This window comes from Macrotis lagotis, chromosome 1 (genome assembly GCF_037893015.1).
Source record: "Macrotis lagotis isolate mMagLag1 chromosome 1, bilby.v1.9.chrom.fasta, whole genome shotgun sequence".
Taxonomy (NCBI): domain Eukaryota; kingdom Metazoa; phylum Chordata; class Mammalia; order Peramelemorphia; family Peramelidae; genus Macrotis; species Macrotis lagotis.
In genome coordinates, this window is record NC_133658.1 from 524,984,528 (window position 1) to 525,009,249 (window position 24,722).

At 32.0% G+C, this 24,722-nt stretch overlaps 1 protein-coding gene across 1 annotated transcript in view; it reads left to right on the plus strand.

Moving 5' to 3' along the window:
* The window catches only part of DMD (dystrophin), a 2,282,785-nt gene that overhangs the window by 429,002 nt on the left and 1,829,061 nt on the right, over positions 1-24,722 (plus strand). Inside the window, exons 7-8 of the mRNA XM_074220296.1 lie at positions 2,976-3,148; positions 13,475-13,593. Of these exons, the coding sequence (XP_074076397.1) occupies positions 2,976-3,148; positions 13,475-13,593 (292 nt within the window). The remainder of the gene's footprint in view (positions 1-2,975; positions 3,149-13,474; positions 13,594-24,722) is intronic.

The following is a 24,722-nucleotide window of genomic DNA, read 5'->3' on the forward strand; positions in this document are numbered from 1 at the left end:
CAGTAAGTAGACCTCCAAAGGGAGTCACTCTTAGCTGTACAAGGCAGCTGGGAGGAATGTAGAGTAGAACAGAAAATAAGCTGGATAGAAATAGAAATTTTTATAGTATAAGTAACTTGTGCTTACCTAAAATCACTGCAATTATTAGAGGTATAATCTATATTCTTTTGGATCTGTCAAGTGGCAGTGTTCCTAAATGCATCAACAAGAATGAGTGGCCCCTAACAGATCAATATATCAGTTTTTGGCAGACTGGAAGACAGCTTATCCACTCTCTTCCCCCCACCCCCACCCAGTTAGCCTTGTTAGGTCTCAGAGAACCATCTCCTTCTGTTCAACAAGAGCCCTTCCCCTTTATAGGCATATTAAAAATTTTGTTCTTCAGCATATTCAGATAATTCTAAGGAAGATGCTATCCAAGACTGAAATTTTCAAGCTTCCCTTTTATCTTCAGTATCACTTGCCACCCTCTTAACAGTGGTTTGTATTTCCTTTTGCCTTTTTAAGACTTTTTTTTCTGGCCTTCTTTCATGGATTATTTTTCCTTTCTTTAATTAATTACCATTTAGATAATTTAAATTGAACTATTCTTATATATTCATGTAAAATTTATACATCTTGCTTTCATTACTGCCTTTATAAAACCAGACAAAACATGAATTTCAGAAATCTTATGTCAAGCTTTAACATGGAAATTTATATTTAAATATGTTAAACAATTCTACATTTTTAGTCTATTTATTCAAATGGATTTATGATGTGATTGACGTGGATGTGTTAATAGTGCGTATTCCAACCAATATCTGTCTGCCCATTCTTTTTCACTCTTATCTATGTTCTCTTAGAAATTCAACCATGCTCTATTCAATGGTTTTTTAAGTTTGAGTAAGTATGTCTATTCTCACTACATTGATAAACTGAATCATGCATAGAGGAAAAGTGGTCTATCAAATACAAAGAAGATAATCAGATTTTGATAATCAATAGTTGACTGGTCTTCATAATTGCAGTGTGAGCTTCTACATCTTCTAGATGATTAATTCAGTCAACAAGCATTTATTGTCTTCTATGTGCTAAATTTTGAAGATACAAAAAAGTAAAAAAATAAAAATAAAAAATAAAAAGTCTCTGCTTTCAAAGAGCTCATAGTCTAATGGGAGAGACAATATACAAGAAACCATATATAAACAAGATATGCATCTTTCTATCAGGTTAAACTGGAAATCACCTCAGATTAAATTGGAAGTCAATGAGATTAAAGTAAGGTAAAAGACTGGGAAATCATCTTAAACTTGACAAAAGACGGTGGTAGAGATGAGGTGAGAGACCTCTAGATTTGGAGGTCAGAGAAAGAAAATGCTCAATTGGGAGATGTAGTGTGTGCAAGAAAAATAGGAAGACTTTCAATGGACTGCACAGTACATGGTGGGGAGTAAAACAAAAAAAAAACACTGGGAAAGTGGGGAAAAGCCAGGTAATGAAGGACTATAAAATGCTCATTAAAGATTTTATATTTTATCCTGGAGATAATAATGAGCCACTGATGTTTATCCGGTAAGGGAAGAGTGTTGTGATTAGATCTGAATTTTAGGAAGATCATTTTTGACTGAGTAGAAGAAAGATTACAGTAGGAAGAAATAAGGCAGAACCAACAGTCTATTACAATAGATGAAGGTGTTAAAGGACAGCACATAACACTGGGGCCAGGTAAGGGAAAATAAACAATTGAGAATGACACTGCTTTTTGAGGTTGCATGACTAGGAGTATAGTGGCACAATCAATAATAATAGGAAAGCGATAAGGATGGAAAAATTAAGGGGGAAAGAAAATGAGTTTAGTTTGGAACATTTTGAGATTTTAGATTTTTTATGATTTAAGATTTTTATGGGTCTTAAAGATAAAAAATATCTAGTAGGTAATTAGATTCAAGACTGGAAGTTACTAAAGAGGTTAGACCAGGGTATACTTTTGCCTTTCTTTATATTTTCATCACTTAACATAGTGCCTGCACATAGTGAGTACTAAATAAATAATTGTTGCCTGGATGCTTTTCGATTTAAATTGTTTTAGATTGAACACATGTACATTCTTTATATTTCTAAAAAGTGATACTATAAGAGAAAGAAGTTATCTTAGCTAGGCATTTATATTACTTATTTTTCATGCCAAGAACTATATGTTTTCCTGATGTAAAACTAATTGTATTATTGAAACGTGGGGAGCAAAACTGCTTACAAGGAATTTTTAGTAAATTACTAAAGGTGTAGGATTTGAAATATAATAGCTTGAATGACACTTGGAAAGGCTTTAAGTAATGGTTTAAAGGCAAATGTACTAAAGATAATTAATGAAAATAAAATCAGGACAGCATATCAGCCACCTATAAAATCACTGCTTTTTTGTGCATTCTTCCCTTCATTCCTCTAAAGATATAAGCTCATTTCCATATTCCTTTTTTTCAGTTCAGTCAGCATGTATAACTTTGATTAATGGTCATAATTGTGAATATGTTGAGATAAAAACCCAGGAACACATTAATGGACACTCTAGTGTATATGTGCTATGTAGCTTGGTACTTAGATTAAGGACAAATTGGAGAGAAATGAAATTAATTGGCCAATATCTTTTCCCCTTTTCTACCAGAATCAAGGAAATAGAATACACTATACAAACACACACACACACACACACACACACACACACACAGAAAGACACAAATACACATATCTCACTGTGATACTACCTTTTATATTCTTCAGCATATTCATCCAAAATCACAGAATTCATTAGTAATTCAAGAGTACATAAATACAGATAATTTTTAGGACCAGATATTTTCCCTTTTTGCTGGTCAAAAGTTCATATATTAATTATTCCTTCAAATTGACATCATTAAGATACAAGGAGAAAAAAATTCAGTTTTTATTTCAAACAAGAAGCACATTTAATGATGAAATTCTATCTTCCAATGCAGGTCAAAAATGTAATGAAAAATATCATGGCTGGGTTGCAGCAAACAAACAGTGAAAAGATCTTACTGAGCTGGGTACGCCAATCAACTCGCCACTATCCACAGGTCAAAGTCATTAACTTCACTACGAGCTGGTCAGATGGACTGGCTTTTAATGCACTCATCCATAGTCACAGGTGAGGATAATATGTAGGATTGCTGCTTTACTAAATAATGAATGCTATAAGAATGTACAATGGATCACTCAGATACATGCTTTCAAGAAACTAAGTTGTGCAATGTCAATGTCGTTTTGGGACCTATCCTTCCATCATGACCATTGTGGATCATGGAGTAATATAGAAGAAATATAGCTTTTCTAACAATGTTTTGGAGCTCACTGCATAATTCTGACTGATGACATCCATGGGAAATGGATTTACTGTGTGAATTTCAGCCCATCTTTCCCTTTGAAAAATGGGATCTTATGTAAAATAAGCTACAATCTATTCTCTATGGCCCATCTCCACAATGTTTACAAGGGCTACCCTTCTTTCTTCTCCCTAAATGACTTTTGAGCATAATTTCTGCAGGTTCTGCCTCTAAGCCTAATTACAATATTACATAAACCTATATAATATGTATATACATATGCATGTATATACACATATACATATCTATGGGTGAGTAGTAAGGACAGCCTTAAATATATGCCCATTTCTCTTTAAAATTATAATTTGGATGCATCACAATTTGATATTAATGCAATCTAAATTTTGTATATTTTAAAAATTAGACGAAGGCTTAATTTTAAAATGAAGCATTACAAATTCTCCACATTTAAGAAATAAAGGAGAAAAGGCTCAGATAACCATATCTCAGACATTGTCTCCTCTTCTGGACCTTGACCAGTTTCTCATTACTTTTACCAGTTATTTCCTACTCTTCTTTGACCACTTAAATTCTATTTGAGTGAATTGTAACCACCTGGCCTTTTAAATGAGCCAGATATACTGTTTATGTCCATGCCCACTTGAGTTTGGTTCTATATGAATGAGGAAACAAAAGGTTAAACTACTGTATTCTGATGACTTTTTTTAGCATTTTTCTTTTAAAAGCAAAAACTCAAAATATTCACATGTTTAAGAATGTGATTGTGAACCTTGAATCTCTTGATATCTGATTCTCTTTATACATGAGACAATAATTACATTTTCTTTGATATGGGATGTCTGTCCCTGACCCAATACTAATCCCTCTGAATATCTGAATGCTTTCTCTCTTTCCTCTTCAAATGAATGGCTCATCAACAAGTGTTTTATGTATATTATGTGCTTATTTTTCAAGTACCTGCTTTTTGTAGATGAATATTCCTTCATGAATAATTCTGACAGGTTAATCTTGTCATTCATTTGAAGAGGAGATTAAGTAAAAATAAAATTGTAGATACTTATGATAAAATTTTATCTATTTTATTTATTAACTTTTAGTTAAAATTTATTGTTTTGCATTGAAATAATCATATGTAATTTGATTATTTATTTTTCAAGCTTTGTTTTTGAAATATTTCATACATTTGCGACCATTCTTCTTCCCTCCTATTTTTGAATGGATGGACTACAACAATTCATACATAAATCAGTTGTTTACTATTCCTAACACATTTTCTTTTACTAGCCATAAATATTGATTAGATCTTCAGACTGGCTCACAAATGTACATTTATTTAGATGAAACACTTTATATTTACCATAAAATAATAGAAACAATACTAATAATTAAATATAAATGAAAATAAAATTGAATTATAAATAGAATCTATAAAAAATTTATTTTCACTGTCTGATTGGAAGATGTTTCTATACACTATTCTTCCATACTCCCATTGACCAAGAATAGATACTGATATGAATTAAAACATTTTGGGTGGAGTTTGGGAGGAAGAGACTGGATCAGCTCTTCAAGTTCCTTCATTATTTTTCTCACAGTCCTATACTAACAATTATAACTTGCATGTATATGGCACTTTAAGATTTATTAAGCCTTTTTTATAAAAATCTTGATGTGAAATTAATAATACAAGTACTTTGTTTTATTCCCATTTAGGAACTTATATCATTTTAAAATCTATTAGACTCAAGATCATGAGGGAAAGGCACCATGTTTTATTTGAACCTTGTTTCATTTCCATCACTTAAGAGGCTGCTCTTCACTGAATAAGAACTTCATTTAAAAAAATAATTAAATCAAATGCCTGCTTAGAGCCCTTACTACAGACCACCCTACCAAAAAAATTGGGACTTGGATTGAGCTGAATTCCAACTCAGTGAGGAAAAAAAAGTAGAGGATGTGAAAATATGGCATAGTGTTTAGTTCACTTCTTTGCCGTGCTAATTTTTAGTGGTAAACCTTCACACACACACACACACACACACACACACACACACACACACACAGACAAACAGACACACCAAGTGTCCACTTTATCATTTGTAAAATAAAGAGATTGTCCTAGATGAGCTCTCACTTTCTACCTAGCTCAAGTTTATAAAATCCTATGTGGCCTCCTTCTTCTTGTATTTTAAGGGGAAAGAAAAACTATTCTTCCTTAGCTTTTCTTCTCAAAGTATAAGGCAATTTGTTATTTTTGACCCTTTAGCTGACTGTATGTTTCATATTAGACTATAGACAAGAAAAAGGCATTCTTTGCCCTTTATTTTCCTAGTAAACTTCTTCCTCTTTAACAAATTAGGATCACTTTTGAAGGTCCTTCAGAGCAGTGAATATGCTAGCAGGGGAAAGGGATTAAATGGTAGGGTTAATTGGCAAATTGCTTCTCTTTTTGAGACTTTGAAAAGGAGTTTTCACAACTCTGCTTACTAATCATGCACAATGTATGCTTAATATTTGTTAAACAAATTATCAGTGGTCTGGAAGGCTAAAAAAATAAAGTATTGGTATTGAACAGAAAGAACCCTCTGCGCCATCTTCAATTACTCATCCATTCTCTTCCATCATAATCTCCTTATGTTATTGTCTTTGCTAAATTTCTATCACCAACAAAGATCACAACTCCTTCCTGATTTGTGGTGAACAAAATAATCACTTTGTAATTAATGTTTTTAAAAGCAATTTAGAAGGATTTTATTTATTTTGAGTGTTAAAATATTTCCCCCACTCTTGCTTCCCCCTCCCCACCCCCATGGAAGACCTGTTGGTCTTTACCTTGTTTTCAAGGAATACATTGATCTCAGTTGAATGTGATGAGAGAGAAATCATATCCTTAAGGAAGAAAAATAAAGTATAAGAGATAGCAAAATTACATAAAAAGATGACTTTTTTTTTCTAAATTGAAGATAATAATCTTTGGTCTTTGTTCAAAGTCCACAATTCTTTCTCTGGATACAGATGGTATTCTCCATTGCAGATAGCCCAGAATTGTCCCTGATTGTTGCACTGATAGAATGAACAAGCCCATCAAGGTTGATCTTCACCTCCATGTTGCTGCTAGGGTGTACAACATTTTTCTAGTTCTGCTCATCTCATTCAGCACCAGCCCATGCAAATCCTTCCAAGTTTCCCCTGGATTCTCATCCCTACTGGTTTCTAATAGAACAATAGTGCTAACTTTTGATATTAACAAATCTTTCTATATTTTTAACTTACATGGCCATTGAACAACAGAAACTCAATGCATTGATGGGGCCCTTAATCAAAGCCAATTTAAATGATAGAATTGACCAGAGATTATGTTGTTCTTTTATAGCTTTAGAGAATCCAAATATATCATCATATTGCCTATTTAGGTACTCTAGTAAGACCACTAGATAGATAATGTTATTTTGCATTTACAGAGAAATATAAAATTTAAAAACATATCCTTTTCAATGAAACCTTACCCAAATCTCATTAAGACATTTTTTAATATCAATCCTCCCAGTGTCTCGATAGGCTTTTTTCCCTCCTGTGTAAACACTGATTCTTCCCATTCCCATCCCTGAGAGAAGGAACCCAAAGCAGCATCTCCATTTTGAGCCTTGGTCTCATTCCCTCTCCCCAAAGAATCCTTGGGGATCCTTCCCCCTTGGTTATAAGAGAAGAAGTGAAAAAAGGCCATTCTACCAATTCAATTAGGAAGAAGTTACCAATATGATCCTAATAAAGCTCAGATCTTACTATTTGCCCAACCATTATATCTCCCAAATCCCTGACATTGCCTATCACTGTATTCTAAGCACTATTGGGCCTTTCCTTCAACTTTACAGATGAATCCTCCTAGACTTATTGACTTCCCTGATTAGAATGCGAGTTTCTTGAGAAATATATCTATCTCACTTTTCTATATTTCTCTTCATTTTTTTATCACAATGACTTGCCATCTTTGCTTCTTCTTTCCTCTCTCCCTTTATTTTAATTCATTTGAGTAAACTTTATTATCCCTATTTTGCATATAAGAAAATAAGGCAAAAAGTATTTTCTTCACTGAATTAATAATAAAAGTACAACTGTTGTTATGTGAGTATCCAAGGGCTTCCTTTGCACTTAAAAAAGAAAATCCTTAACTACATCATTTTTCCCCTGAGTTTACAAGATGATTGGTGTTCTCTGATATATTTGAAAATGATTTCCTCTTGTAGGAAATAGACAGACAATGTTGGAGAAATGTTGTCAGTATATCTGTTATGAGTGTTTTATTATTTTATCATAAGTCACCAATAGGAGGTAATCATTAAATGTTTGATAGATAAGTTAAGAACCTTTGGTAGAAAATTATCTATGTCAGATAGTTTGAATAAATGAATATTCAAGATCAAGAACCAAAAGCAATTTAACAAACAGGCTCCTGGATAGTTATTATTAATAATAATAATTCAAATTTTATTTCAAAATCAAATTCACATTTCATTAGTTCACTAAGAAACTTCCTAATAATAATGCTATAGGCTAGGTCATGTGATTTTTATAAATAAGAAGACAGATACAGAAAATGATTATCATATAACTACAAAGCATTAGAACATGAATTCAAACCCAAATCCACTGTTTGTTAGTCCAATACAGTTTCCAATCCAACACATTGCTTAGCACGGAAGACAAGGATCAAAATAAACACTTCTGTCTTGGGGATGAGCTTGGGATAGATGAGATGATTAAAGCATCAATGAAATCAAAAACAGAGAGTCCTCAGCAGAGCAGGAAAAGAGAGCAGTGTGACAGAAAGACAGACTATCCTCTTCTAAGAGTCCTAAGTTCTTTTTAAGAGGATAGTCCACTTTCAGGGGATTGGTACACTAAAATTCTTCATCTATGTGTAAATTTCATCTTCTTTGACTAAGAGTAATTGGAATTGTGTGTGGGGGCAAACTTGTACATTGTAGGTGAGAAAAAAAGAACTTTTTTTTTAACAAATTAGTAGAGAATTCTTCAAGTCCTCAAGGTCATTGCCATGTGATTCATTCCCTTCCTGTCAAGTCTTGATTAACCCAATGTGACTAGATACTTATCTGCCCTCTTTTTGTTCTTTCTATTTAAATCTATCATAGTAGAATTTTCCTGGTGGATCCTAGATGGCCCAGAGAATGCAGCACTAAACCTTGAGTTAGGACAGTGTGTGTTCAAATTTGGTTTCACAAACTTAAGAGCTGTGTGATTCTGGCCAAGTCACTTACCCTTTCTCTGTGGTTACCTGTGGTTAAGGTATATATGTATATACATATATATATATGTATATACATATATATATATATATATGTATATACATATATATATATGTGGGAATAATAGCATCTTATTTACAAGGTTGAAAATCAAAGGAGAGAATATTTGTAAATTACTTAGTACAGTGATAGACGATAGACTTTTAATAAATGCTTATTTCCTTCCTAGTTCTTTCTAGATTAAACATCTTAGAGTTGTATTTATGTATATATATATATATATATATATATATATATGTATATATATATATATAAATGCTAATTCTGTCCATTTTTCCTTCCACATGGAATAAAAAAATTCTATTTCTGTATTCCTTTCCACATTCCACTGTTGCTAGTTTAAGCAACACATCTAACCCAGACCCAGCTAACCGTCTCTAAGAACCTTCTTTATGTATGTGTAAGTGTATATTGTCAACTCTCAAACCAGTTTATAAGCCTCTTGACAGTGGGAGCCATGGAATAAGTTTGACAACCATAGCATCTCTGACAGTGCTATCCACATAATAAATGTTATCTTCAGATGCTGGAGAGATGATGAATCTATCTCTTCTTTACTCAATATTTGATGAAAAGCAGAGGAAGGGAGAAAGCCTTTATCAAGCATCTATTTGCCATCCTTTGGGCTAAACATTTTATGATTATTACCTCCTGTGATCATCACAACTATCCTGTGAGGGAGGTATGATTATGAGACCAATTTACAATTGAGAAAACAGGACCAGAGAAGTGAGTTGCACCAGGATCATACAGCTATGATATAAAACTTGCATGAGTAGATGCATTGGAAAATGTACTATATACAAAGTAGCAGCAATATTGTAGGATGATCTGCTGTAAATGACTTACCTTTTCTTGGCAATTCTGTGACCCAAGATAGCTCTGAAGCACTTATGATAAAGAATACTATTCATCTCAACGGCAGAGTTGATAGCATCTGAATACAGATTGGAGCATACATTTTTAACTTATATTTTTGAGGTTTCTTTTGGGGGAAGGGGTCTTATGTTTACTTTTGCAACTTAACTATTTGTGGTAATGTTTTTCATGCTTATACATTTTTAACGTATATGAAATAACTTGGTTTCTTAATGAGGGCATTTGGAGTGGGAGGAAGGGAAAGAATTCATAACTCAAGGTTTTAAAGGTGAATGTAAAAACTTGTTTTGGTATGTAACTGGGGAAATAAAATAAAATAAATTACCAAAAATATTAATGTATTAAATAAATTCTAGTTATTGTAAGAAGTATTTTTTGAGGCAGATAGGTGGTGCAGTGGATAGAGTACTTTGTGCCTAGAATCAGGAAGACCTAAGTTCAAGAAAATCCTCATTTATAGCAGATCATCCTACAACATTGCTGTTGCCTTGTATATAGTACATTTTTCATTATATCTACTCATGCAAGTTTTATACTGAGAGCATCCTATTCATCATTTCATATAACAGAAGAGCATTTCATCTTAATCACATATTACAATTTGTTCAGCCATTCCCCAATTGATGGATGTCCCCTCAATTTCCAGTTCCTTCCAACCTGAAAAGAGCTGTTATAAATATGCTTTTACATATAGGTCCTTTTCCTTCCTGTTTTTCAACTCTTTTGGATGGCATTACTAGGTTAAAGGGTAGACATGAGTTTTATAGTCCTTTGGGCAAAGCTCCAAATTGTTGTACAGAATTGTTAAATCCTTTTACAACTTCTCCAACAGTGCGTTAATGTCTTATTTTTCCTACATCCTCTCCAACATTTGTCATTTTCTCTTTTTATTCTGTTGGCCAACCCAATAGTTGAAAGGTAATGCCTCAGAATTGTTCTAACCCACATTTCTCCTATCAATAGTGAGCTAGGACATCTTAAAATGATTTAAATAGATGTCATTGATAACTTCATCTGGAAAGTGTTCATATCTTTTGATCATTTATAAATTAGGAAATTATTCTTATTATTTTATAAATTTGACTCAGTTCTCTAGGATTGAAGAATGAAGTCTTTAGAAGAGAGACTTGTAGTATTTTTCCTATAATTGCTATTGCTAACTGTATTTCCCTCCATCCCATTCCCTCATCCCCATTTATTCTCTCCTTTTATCCTGTTCCTCGTCAAAAGTGTTTTGAATTTGACTATCCCCTTCTACAATCTTCCCTCTTTTCTATCACCTAAATCCCCCCTTCTTTTCCCCTGTTCCTTTTCTCCCATTCCTTTCCTTTCCTACTTTTATCTAGGGTAAGATAGGTTTTTATAGCCTAATGAGTGTATATGTCATTCTCTCTCTGGCTCAATTTCAATGAAAGAAAGTCTCACTCACTATCCCTCTTGCCTCTTTTATATAAAATAACCCCATTCTACCTTCCTTTTCCCCTTTCCACCAGTACATTACTCTCTCATCCATTAACTCCATCTTTTTAATATATCATCCCTTCAAATTCAACTCCCATCTGTGCCTGCTTCATACATACATATTTGAACTGCCCTAATAAATGAGTTTGTCAGTATCATTTTCTCATGCAGGATTATATCAACTCAACATCTTTAAGTCCTTTATGATTTACCTTTCCTGATTGCTTTTTTATGTTTCACTGGAATCTTGTATTTGAAGATCAGCAATGGTCATTTCATTAAGAAAGTTCAAACATCTCCTTTTTCATGGAATGACCATCTTTTCCCCCTGAAAGAATATGTTCCGTTTTCCTGGGTAATTGATTCTTGGTTGTAATCCAAGCTCTTTGGCCTTCCAGAATATTATATTCTAAACCCTATGATCTCTCAATGAATAAGCTGCTAAATCTTGGGTTATCCTGACTGTGGCTCCACAAAATTTGAATTGCTGTTTTCAGGTGGCTTGAAATATTTTCTTCTTGTCTTGAGAATGCTGGAATTTGACCACAATATTCCTGGCAATTTTCATTTTGGGATCTCTTTCAGGAGATGATTGGTGGATTCTTCTGATTTCTATTTTACCTTCTGCTTCTAGAATATAAGGGCAGTTTTTCTTGATAATTTATGGGAAATAATGTTTAGGCTCTTTTTTTTTGGCCATGGCTTTCAAGTAGTCCAATAATTTTTAAATTTTCTCTTCTGGATCTGTTTTCCAGTCAATTGTTTTTCTGAGATGTTTCAAATTTTCTTCTAGTTTTTCATTATTTTAGATGTTTTATTGTTTCTTGACTTCTAAGAAAGTCATCAACTTCCCTGTGTTACATTCTGTATTTTAAGGGATTATTTTTTCAGTGAGCTTTTAGATTTAGAAACTTTGACTGTGTTATCTTCTTCTGAGTGTGTATTTTGATCTTTCATATGAATGTAGTACCTATCTATAGTAGGATTTTTTCCCCCTTCTGTTACTTGACTCATTTCCCAACCTTATGGCTTGATTTTAATTCTGTTAAGGTGGGACTATACTTCCAGGGTGGAGGGCACATGGCCCCAAGTTTTGGGGGGTTTTTGCAGTTTTTTCCAGAGATACTTCTAAGGACCTACCAGTTTTCAACTCTTCCAAGGTCTTATGAGAGGCTGCTCTCCTGGCCTGTCCTCTGATCTGTAAGTGACCCCAAGCTCTCATTTCTGCCCTGGAATCTTGAGGAGATTCCTTATTCTGCTACAATAGTTATTTCTATTGTACTTCTGCTCCTTTTCCTGAGTCTGGGACCCCAGTCTCCAACCCAGATCTGAGTATAGGCAAAGCAACAAAGTTGTACTTTGGTGATAGAAAAGAGACTCCTGTAATCTCCTTCTGACCTCCTTACTGTCTGTGGGCTGAGAACTCCAGAAGAAACAGCCCCTGTTGATTTAGAGGCTCCCTTAGCCTACTTCCTGCTCTGTTGGGGTTGGGTATTAACTGCTAAGGTCTCTCCACTATCATCCTGGTGCAGCAGAATTTTCCTGTTGATCTTCCAAATTGTCCTTGGTGATCCTTGGACTGGGAGGTCTGGAAAATGCCGCCACTGCCATGGACCCAGGCACTCAGTTTTCTGTTCTCTGATGACTGAGCTGGATCATTCCTATGTGTCTCCTGCTGCTCTTCTCTCTTACTTTACTATGGTGCACCATATCCTTCCTGCTTATCTTCCAAGTTGTATTGAGTTTGAAGATTGTTTCACTCAGTTTTTAATGTGGGTTCTGTCACTCTAGAATTTGGTTAGTGTCATTATTTAAAGGTATTTGGAGTGGTTGGGGAGATATCAAGTGAATCCTTGCCTTTACTCTGTTATCTTGGTTCCCCCTCTGCTCATTGGGACAGTTAGATGGCATAGTAGATAGAACATTGGCCCTGGAGTCAGGAGGACCTGCGCTCAAATCATGTCTCATTTAATTAATAATTACCTTGGACAAGTCACTTAACCCCATTGCTTTGAAACCCCCCTCCAAAAAAGATTGCAAAATCTTTTACAAATTATCTCATTTGATCCACACAGCTTTCTATGGTAGGTGGTATTATGATCCCCAGCATCAGATGACTTGTCCAGGTCACACAATTTTTAAGTATGTCATTTACTTTGTTTTTGCATTCAGAAATTCAAAAATCAGTGGTATCTTGAATTATGTGGTAGACAGCAGCTCCAATAGGACACTGGTTAATAAAAGATCATCCTATATGGCAGGTGCTTAAAAATACATTAATTTATTGAATGACAGCACTGACCCTTTTCAAAAGAATTTTTGAATGCAAATTATGATCTACTTCAAATGAGTCATTGTACTTAACTTTAATATACCTCAAAAGCAATGACAAAGAGTTAGCAATTAATACATAATTCAAATAAATTTCAAGGAATATTCCCAATAATTTTTTTCCTACTTTTTCAGACCTGATCTCTTTGATTGGGATAATGTGGTTCGCCAGCAGTCAGCTGTCCAACGCCTAGACCATGCATTTAATATAGCCAAAAATTACCTGGGTATAGAGAAACTGCTTGATCCTGAAGGTTGGTGTAAATTATATTTTATTTTTATGTTTCATTGACTTCTTTACATCTGAATCTGCCATTGGATTTAATAGGTACTTTTTTTCATTTTCCTTCCATGTGGCTATTTTTTTTTCCCTTTGATGTACATGTTATAAATATCCTGTTTACATTTGCTCTTGAAATGTTAACTTCAATTATATATTTTCAAAACTTTTAGAATTTTTGGATACTATAGTTTTGAACTTTCATATGTTAGAATGTGCTTACTGATTAATGTGAACATAAGTAGATAATATTATGCTTGGTTCTTCAAGAAATTTGTTATACTTTGCTATAATTAATTAGCTTGCCTTTCCGATTTTGCTCATATACTCTATCCATGGAAGGTATTACAACTTAATGGTTGCCTGGCACTGATCATGATATACTTTGTACCTCTGGGGAAGTCTCAAATGTCAAATACCATTTCTTTCCTCCTTCTGTAATTTGTCTTTGTTTTTTTAAAAATATTGTAATATAAAACTTTGATTTCTTTTTTATTACCAAGTGACTCCTAAGGAACTTCTATTTTATATCCAAATATTAAAAAAATCATAAATATTAGGCATGTGAATTAAAAGACTGGTTATGTAATATCTCTTTCAGGACTTTCAAATTTTCAAGTGTTTTTTGATAGTTTATTCAAAATTAGTGATTTGTTTCCCACAGTCTAGGAACCTGAAATTATTAATTGAGCATTTAAGAGAAATAACTAGAATACAACACATAGTTATGAAAAAAATTTGCTATGAGCTTTAGGAAACTAGATGAAAGCTGGTTATGTTTGTGGGGGTTTTTCTCACCTTCAAAATTTCATCTAAGATTTACCTAATAGAGATAATATAACCATTTTGTAGTAACCTTTTTGAAGAATACTAAGAAGTTCAGTTAGATTTTGATGAGAGATTATATGACTTCTTGTTAAATAATATAATTAAGCTTAACCTTATCCATTATTAACATCTCTGAAAAATTAACATAGTTAATACTAGTTAAAAAATGTGTCAGGATCTATCTATCTATATATATGCACATATAAATAAAGTAATATATATGCATATGTGTATATATGTATGTATAAATCCATATATACACATTTGTACTGAGTATAAACAGAATTATATTAAGAAAAAAGAATTTGATTCTTCTAAATACAAGTTCACTGGCAGTTGACTTTTAAATTCCTATCAACATTGTTAAATATTTAATATTCAATGAACATGGCAGCAAACATTCATTCGTGTCTAATTTTGGTCACTCTAGTGTCAGGATCACTTGCTTTTGCTATCTATGAACTATTAGCTAATCAGAATAGCAATTGGACACATATATTTAATTTCATTCCAAGGTTTAGGGTTATCTATAAACATAAACCCAAGTCATATAGTCAATGACTTTATTTGACTTTAGCAATGATTAAACTTTTCCCTTCAGTTGAGTGTAGGAAACATTTAATTATGCTTTTCAGATGTAGACTTAAAAGATCATCAATTTAAAATGGTGAAGTCAATAGCAATAATGAAATAAATAATATGCAAAAGTCATCTGTCTGGTAGTGAAATTTAAGAAATATGAAAATTCAATTCACATTGACTTTTTGAAGGATAGTTGGACTAAACGTTGTTCAATAATTCGATCATTCTATTGGCAACCTTTTGGGGGGGTTTCTTCAACAAAGTTACCAGAAATAGTTTACCATTTCTTTCTCTAGTTCATTTTACAGATGAGAAAACTGAAACAAATAGATTTAATTTACTTGTCCAGGGTTCCACAAGTAGTAAGTGTCAGATTGGAACTCAGAAAACTGAGTCTTCCTTATGCCAGAACTATCACTCTATCCATTGTACCACTTAGCTACCTTTACACATTTAATTAGATAAATTAAATACAAAAAAAAGCTAGAGAAACAGAGAGAGAGAGAGACAGACAGACAGACAAATAGGCAGAGACAGAGAGAGACAGAAAGACAGACAGACATGTAAAGCCATTCCACAAATGCAGTGAACTGCAGTAGTTTGGCTTCTTTCAAATATTGCATTGTAATTAGCTTTGAGAAGTATACATTTTTATTCAGTCAAACCAGCTTATGTACAAAGATATCAGTTCTTCTCTAAAGTGATTTCCATTTTATATTTAATATGTCCCTTAGGGAACTATTAAAATAATTTGTTTTTTATTTTGATAGAATAGTGTTTTAAGAAATTAAATTTATTTTTGTAATAACTAGTGATTGCCAAATAAAACTTTGTTTTAATTAACCACAGATGCTTTTTTTGATTGGATTATATTTTGAATGACTTTTTTCCCACTTTAAACTATATTTTTATTCCTGTGGGAATCTTCTAGTAAAATTTTTTTTCCCCACTAATGGTGAAGAAGGGTTTCTTCTGATTAATAATTTGTTTAACTGAAAATTTGAAAAATTATTTGGTGCTTTAAATATTTCATTTCAGATTTTACTGGTGATTTATGTTTTGGTCTTTGATTTTTAAAAATTAAAATAAATTTCTTATAATTGTATATTAAGTAATTCATGAAAGTATATTTAGAGTTGGTCTAAATGTCAGTAGATGAAAAATACTTTTGAATTAATGATGATTGATTTTTCTCATGTCAAATATCAATGGATATCTGTATAGAAAATAAGATCTAAAACTTTTAAGTTATAATTAGACATTCGATTATATAGTTGTGATCTTTTTTCCATTTATTAACTTTGAATTCCTCCTAAATATTTTTGTTTCTTTATTTCTTTGGTTGATTGGCTTGTTTACCAGAAAAAAGTAAGTGTATTATCTATTGTTCCATCAGTCACTTTTCGCTTAAAAAATAATTTTATCTACCCAACTCCTTTTCTATTCCCCTTGCTTAAAGAAATTTTATGTGTGAAGAACTGAGGAACTGGACAATAGAAAAGATTGTATCTTATCCAGATAACTTTAATACATTGCCAATGAAAATCATTTTCATGTGGTATGTGCAATAAATAGTTTAATTTAGTTATTTATTGAGTTAATTAACTTCAGAATGAAAATGCATGACAACTTAGACTTGATCAATAAACAAAGAAAATGAAATCTTGAAAAAAAATTATTTGTGTCCTTAGAACATTTACAAACTAATTAGTTTTCTTTTAATATACTTTCATTTTGACTTGATAAGATTAGTTTTACAGATTCCATTTTCTCCTTGGCTAATTCCCTATATCTTAAGAGTCTCTTTATTCATCAATTATCTAAACAGTATTTCAATTGTTCATTTCTTGTTGAGAGTGGCTGTATACACCCACACTAACACATAAATATACACACTCATACACAAACATATCACAATATCTACCAACTAAGCTACTATGTATGGTTTTGAACATTACCAAGAAACATTTGGATAAAATTATAATGATGTAGCAATCTTGTGGTATATAAGAAATGTTTTTTTAAATATTGATTCTAGATGATTATTATAGGTATCTTTCACTTTATATTTGATATGAAGTAGTATGAGTATGTGAGGATTTTTCCTGATGATGATGATGATGATGATGATAAAAACAAAAATAGCATACCATGCATTTTAGCAAAACTGCTGTGGGAGAAGAAAACAAGACTTCTCTCTCCCTTCTTTTTCTGGAAGTCCAAGGAAAAGGAAAGCCCTGAATGTGACCCTGAGAGGCCATCTCTTCAATGAGAATGAACCATTGTTTCTTCTCTTGTCTTATGGGTTACAGAAAAAATGATCCTCTTAACTAAGTCACCCATCATCTTTGACAAAAATCCCGTCATTAGTGAGAAGATTGAGACTAGAAATTGTTTCAAAAAAAAATATTTTGTCTTTATTAAGGGTCCAGAATCTCTCAGATAACAAAGGTATAAATAACAGCATATATTCAGCTCTAGGGAAAAAGACCTGGTCATTTCTGATTACATAAGTAAATTAATCAAAATTGAATTCAATAGTTAATCAATCTGTCTACGTACTAACTTCAAAATTTCTCCATGATTAGACACTAAGGAATATATATTCAAGATTAGTTTGCTGACATTAATTTTATTGAAGAAAACACAAAAATTAAAATTAAAATTAGTAGTCTTTGGAGGTCTCTAATTTATAATATACACTTAATAGCATTGCTTTTGTACCCAGAAATCTCTGAGGATGATACTGAGAGTTGCTTCATGCAGATCAGTACTTCTGGTAGAGTAAAGTATACTCCCTTGTGGGGGTTGAGGCTTTTTGATTCATATAGGATTTCTAGACAGAAACAACAACAACAAAACACACACACACACACACACACACACACACACACACACATACACACACAAAGACAAAGACATACACAGGTACTTAACTCAATCTCAGCCTAGGCAAAGTAGGATTTAACCCATAAAGTTTGTTATGTTTGGTATGGTTTTCTTCTTCCTTGGAGGCAAATACCAGGCTTAAACTTAGAGTGTGCTTGTTTATTGAGAGGTTGGAGGTTGACTCTAAAAAAGAGAGAGGGTTGGACAGAAGGGAAAGAGAATGCCAAAGCTAAAGGTTTCTAGGTGTCTGTTTCTGTGCATACTGGCTGACTTTCATTGACCATAACATTCTCCTACATTTATTTCTACTCAGTTATCTGTACTACAAGATGTTCAATTTTTTATAACAATAAAATCTGTTTTATTTAACTTTTCTGCTTTGCTTTCAAAATTAATGTAGGTAGTCACATATATTTTTATTTTCTTCTAAAGCATATAAGAAATTTTGACCTAATAAGACTCAGTTTATGAATAAATGTAAATATTCCACTTTTAGTCATGTCAACATTAAATTTACAATTAACATTGATAAAAGTATAACCCAAAATTATATTAGAGAGGAAGACTTGTAAAACTTTAATACTCCAGATTATTGAAATTCATGAGATTGAATCTGTCAGAATCAATATCCATCATTTCTGACATTATCTTTCCTGTCAGTTGGTGCTCCTCACTGCTCTGATTCTAACTTTAATCTAAATGATGTATTATAAGTCACCAGTGATCAGAGATTGGAATTCAGAAAGTAACACATATTGATAATTGAAAACCTTTTATATCCATTCTAAAGTTTTTTGTAATATATATTTTTTCTGAATTTTTACAGTATTTGAGCTAAGCTAATTTTCCCCTTTCAGTTGTCCCATATTCTAATGTGCAGATCTTAATAAAAAATAAGCGACAGCTAGGTGGTATAGTGCCTTAGTTTCTTTAGTCTGTAAAATGAAATGAAGAAGGAAATGACAAACCATTCCAGTTTCTCTGCTATGAAAATCCCAAAAGGGTCTATACAGGAAAAAAACAACTGAACACCAAAAAATTCTTGTTTTTAAGGAATTTAAAGTTTAAAGTTTAAAGGCTAATGATTTGATTTTCTACAAAAAATATTTTTACTTATTGAAACTGGACTAATGGATCATATTATTAAAACGCTTAAAGCAGCTTATTATAATGGAAGTAGTTTTGGATTTAGAGGTAATAGAACTAGATTCATATCTTGGCCTGATTCTTTCTTTTTTTCTATGATTATATTTTATTCATTTTTCTATGATTATATTTTCATTCATTTTGTTAAATATTTCCAAATTACATGTTTTTAAATTATATTTTATTTTTTCAATTACATGCTAAGATAGTTTTCAGTATTCATTTTTTTTATAAGTTTTTGAGTTCCATATTTTTCTACCTCCCTCATCCCCATGATAGCAAGTAATCTAATATGGGTTATATATGTACAATTATGTTTAACATTTTTACATATTAATAATATTGAGAAATAAGAATCAGGATTAAAGGGAAAAAGTAGAGCATTAGAAAAAAATAAGTTTTAAAAAGTGAAAACAGTAGGATTTGGTCTACATTGAGTAACCACAATTTTTTGGATGTAGATAGCATTTTCCATCATGATTCTTTTAGACTTGTCCTTGGTCACTGAAACACAAAGTGAACTAAGTTCATCAAAACTGATCGTCACATAATTAATTCATATATATGTCATGTTCTCCTGATTCTACTCATTTCTTTCAGTATTGGTTCATGCAAGAGCCATGACACCAAAATTCCTTTCATTGATTCAGAACTGAAAATCACCTGTAAAGTACATTCTCAGAAAGTTGCCTGGAACTCTGAGGGCCTTAAGTGACTTGCCTAAAGTTAGAAAGATCTTCTATATATCAAAGTCAAAACTTAAACACAGTTCTCAGTTCTGAGGCTGGCCCATTCTACACTATGTCAAAGCCATTCTCTTGGTCCTAGTGCTTATTGCCAATTAAATCTTCCACCCAGAATTAGAAAGAAGATAATAATTCATCTATATCTCTTATATATATTAAGGGTTAAACTAGAAATTAGAGTTACCCAAATTTAGAAGTATAGGTTCCTGACCTATTCAGCTACTTTCAAGTTTTATTTTTTCTTAAATTAAAAAAATGACAAGAAATACCCCCTTGTCATTCTAATAATGACGAGTGCAACCTTTTAGAGATGTCTCAGTTACAATTCTGTTGTTTGCTATATATCAGTGTACCCAACAGAGTTCATATATACCATTAGTTCATAAAAGCAAAACCTGTTTTGAAGCTTTTACAGAAAACGTTCCTTAAACTGCTCTAGGTATTATACTATATGAAACAAGAGGAGAGAAAAATACCATAAGAAAAAATATTCAGAATTTCCTGTGATTCAAGAAGGGAGAGGTGCTAGATAAATATTTTTAATATTATATCAATGGAAAACAAGGAATATTTTCAAGTCAGTATTTATTTTAAAAGAAATATAGAACTTTGGTCATTAAAATCAAATTATTCATTTAATAGAGTTAAAGTATAATATTAATTGAAAACATCTCTTTAATTTTGAAGTTCATTGGATTGCAATTTAAATGATCAAATTACAGTTGGTATAGCTATATTAGAAAGGGAATGAGGTACATTAGTGGATTCAAGATTGCCTTTTCATTTGTTTAATGTACATTCTGCACAACCTACTTTTATCAAAGGAATTTAGGAGCCATGATGTTGAAGTGTTTAAATATCTATAGCTTATGAGCTTGCCTTGAAGCAGAGCCTGAGATGATGAATAATAGAGCTTAGAAGTGGAGGAGAAAAAAAAACTAAATTTAAGACAATAGTCATAAAATAATGTTATTCATGTTTTCCTATCCAAAAAGGTCACTGGATCTTGGCCACAGTTGAGCACAGTCATACATATCAAATGAAGTATGGTAACTGATATCCTATGATAACTTGTTATCTTACCTGGGTTACAGCTTATACCCATAATTAGGCCAACCAAGATCAAGGTAACTCACCTCTCCACCCCAGGATTGTTAAAATAGTCATCTAAGTAAACTTCTTGCCTCTTCAAATGTCCTGTCATCTATTACAAATTAGTTGAACCAGTTAATGCCTTTGTAAATTCATCACCAGAAATTGAAAAGAAGGGTTAACTTCTCTAGTAGTGTATATGAGCAACAAACATCTTGAAAAGAATTCATCTTATGATCAGGATGAAAATACTTCTAATTTAAGGTAAAAGGAGTGAGAAGTTTATTATTATTATTGATAGTATTATTATTACCTCCACAACAGACAGGGATCATTGCTGTTTTGTTGAAGAGTATTTTGTCTAACTCTTCTTGACTCCATTTGGGGTTTTCTTGACAGTAATTAGAGTAGTTTGCCATCTCCTTTTCCAGATCATTTTACAAATGAGGAACTAAGGATAACAGACCGACTTGCCTAGGTTACACAGCTAGTGTCTGAGACCCAATTTGAATTTAGGTCTTCTTGCCTCCAGGCTGGTATTCATTGTACCATCTACCTACTCCTTTGAAGAACTAGGTAACTATTAAATGTTAATGCTTACATAATTTATTTCAGTTAAGGAAATTAGACAATATATATTATTTCAAGTTGAGACAGTTTAGAATAATCAACAGTTAGCAGTCTATCAGAGCCAGAATGACCTGGGTTCAGTTCCTGTCACTGGCACATACTCTGTGACCCTAGGAAAGTCACTTAATCTCTCAATGCCCCAGACAATTATTAAGGTTATAAATTTCAGAGAAGTTACTGGTCTGCATTGGTAGAGGAAATTTCCTTATCCAGGATATCCCTTTACTAATGAAATCAAATTTTTAGTCCCTGTCTTCTACACTTACTCCTCAACTGGAAGTGATTTGTTTTCTCTGTCAAAGTATTCATATAAAATAGACATGACTATTTATATAACAAGATGGACCAATTACAAATAATTTCTATTTCTGATTTTTGCTTATGTTCAGTTTATAATGGAAATAGTTTTAGTAATACTTGAAATAACTTATGCTAATATAAATTATATTTTACCAAGTCATCTGGATTGCAATGGAAACAAGGTACCATACAAAACTATCATCATGCTCATGTGTATGCATAGGATCTGAGTTTAATTTTGTTTGCAGTCTTTTAGAAGAAGACTTTTTTTTGGTTTAATGTCTAAATCCTTTATATTGCATTATAGCTGTAATTTTTAAATTATTAAGTAGATCTACATCTTTTTATCTTTCAAAGAACACAATTTCAAATTAAAATTAGAATCACTATTTTTAATATCTCTGTATATAGAGACAAAGGTACTGGGGTTGAATTCTGTCTCTTCTACTTTCTACATTGGGGCAAGTAAATTTAACTTCTCTAGCCTTCAGTTCCAGCATGTATGTTTAGTGGAAGCAAATTGGCTCAAATAATTTTTAACTCATCAGTTCTAAATACCTAAATGTCTCTAATTGATTATAAAAATTCCACAAAAAATATTCTCATTGTTCTCATTTCAAACCGTGAAATTTAGAATAGTTTTAATATTGCCAAGTTAAATGTCTTTGCAATTCATCACTAATAATCGAAGATCTAACACCTGTACAATGTGGAAATAGCTGATCATATGTATGATCAGGGACTCTCATGCCTTTTTTATAGAGAAGTAAGAAGACTAGAATTATCATATTTGGTAATTACCACTTCTTCAATAAATAGTTATTTTTAATTTTGGAGTAATTCAATATTGAGTTGAAAAATATGTATTGTCATGAAATGAATGGAGAAAAAATATGCTAGAAAGAAAAATTGCTTCTGTAATGCACATTAAATGAATTTATCCCTATTTTTAAGAAAATCAGGATACTTTAAGAGTGATTAAACCCTGATTCAGATACTGATATCTTTATTACAACCAGTAACATTATTTCATTTATAAGAATATCAGCTTTTTAAATGTGTAAGACTTTCATCTCTCATTCAATGATACTGTCATCTTTTGCTTTATACATACATTCTCATTCTGAATAATTCTTATTTTTGCTTATTCATAAATGTTGAATACACTAATATGTCCAAAGTGCTATAGATATCTGAAGTTTAGAGTAAAAATCCCTCAATTCTGTGATGTAATACCTGTGTGCCAGCTACTTAGGATTTTTTAGCCACACTATCTCATCTATAAAAAAATAAGCAATTGGAGTCAATGATCTGTAAAGTTACAACAGTTCATAATATATGAAATACATATACACACATGGATACACATATAAATATATAAAATTATCTATGTTGTGGGTATGTGTATACTTGTGTATGTATATTTATACATTCATATACACAGGTGTATGCACACATATTTATACATTTATATAAATTACATATATATATATATATATATAAGTTTAATGGGTACTTGTATAGTAATCAGGCAGAGTACCATCTTTTAGCTTTCGGTTTTGCAGAAGGACTAACCTTACCGCCATTCCCAGACACACATATCTTGGATATTCTTTACAGATTATTATGATGCATGTCCTGGTGAACACCTTTTGGCAAACATACTTATACTTTACTTGATATTAATAATTTCAGGATCATTGAACAAAATTATTTATCTGGTTGTTTTCATTAAAGAAGCATAAATGGCTTTAATATATGCAGAGATGACATTTGTAGAAGTCTTTGTTCCATCAAATCTTATGATTTTTTTTTGACCCAGTAATCGTAACTTTGAAATAAAACTGCATACTCTTTATTTTTCAATCAATTATTTCAGTAGATTTGTTCTACTAGGAAAATAATCATTTTTTAAAAATTACATAGTCATACAATTTCATCAAGGATACCATTGATTTGTGGAAAATATATTTTTTTTTAAAAAAAGGAGTGCTTATCTCAACTGCATTTTCAAGATATTCTCCATACCATAATTAAGGTATATGCCACAGACAGGAGTTGGAACATATTCTTTTCAGATTGATGGGAGTAACGAATATTTGATCACTAATCATAAGCAATGTCACAAAAGTAAGAAATGAACATATTCTATGCTTAAAGTTGAGTCCTGGAGAAAATATATTTGAGAATGTTGTAAATGTTTTTCAATCAAGTAATCTTTCTATGAAAAATAAAGTAGACTGTTCAAGAGCTGATATACAAATTGTGAAAAGGTAGTTCAGGAGGTGCAAATCTCTGAAAAAATGCATGATCAATATATTTTTGTAAAGCTGTTCACAATTTTTTTTTAACAGGGAAATAGTAGTGCAAGAACACAATGTGGTATTTAAATTTAAAACTAGGAATACCTGGGTACAATTCCTGCTTTGGTTAGGATTCTCTGGGTAGGTCACTTAAACTCTGAAGGTTCCCAATCAACTCTTTAAAGACTACTTACTAAATTACAGAGAAATTGCTGACCCAAATCACTGGGAGCCATTCACAGACCAAAAGTTTGTATTTATAAATGAAATCAGAAGTTTAGATGAGGAAAAAACAAAAACAGTGGTTCAGAAAAAGTTCAGAGGAATATTCTTTAAGTAATTGAGATGTCATTAAAAGAAGTAGGAACAGAAGAAAGAGAGTGAAGAGGGAAGAAAGGAGAATAGTATCACTAAGTTCACTCACTTAATATTGATATCAATAGTATTGTTTAATCAGTATGGAAATCATATGAAAGAGAACTGAAGTGTCAAGAGGAGAAAGGTTGTTTTTTCTTTGTTTGTTTGTTTGTTTGATTGGCCAGGCCTAAATCAGTATAATCCAGCATTTTAAACCAGTGCTGAGAAAA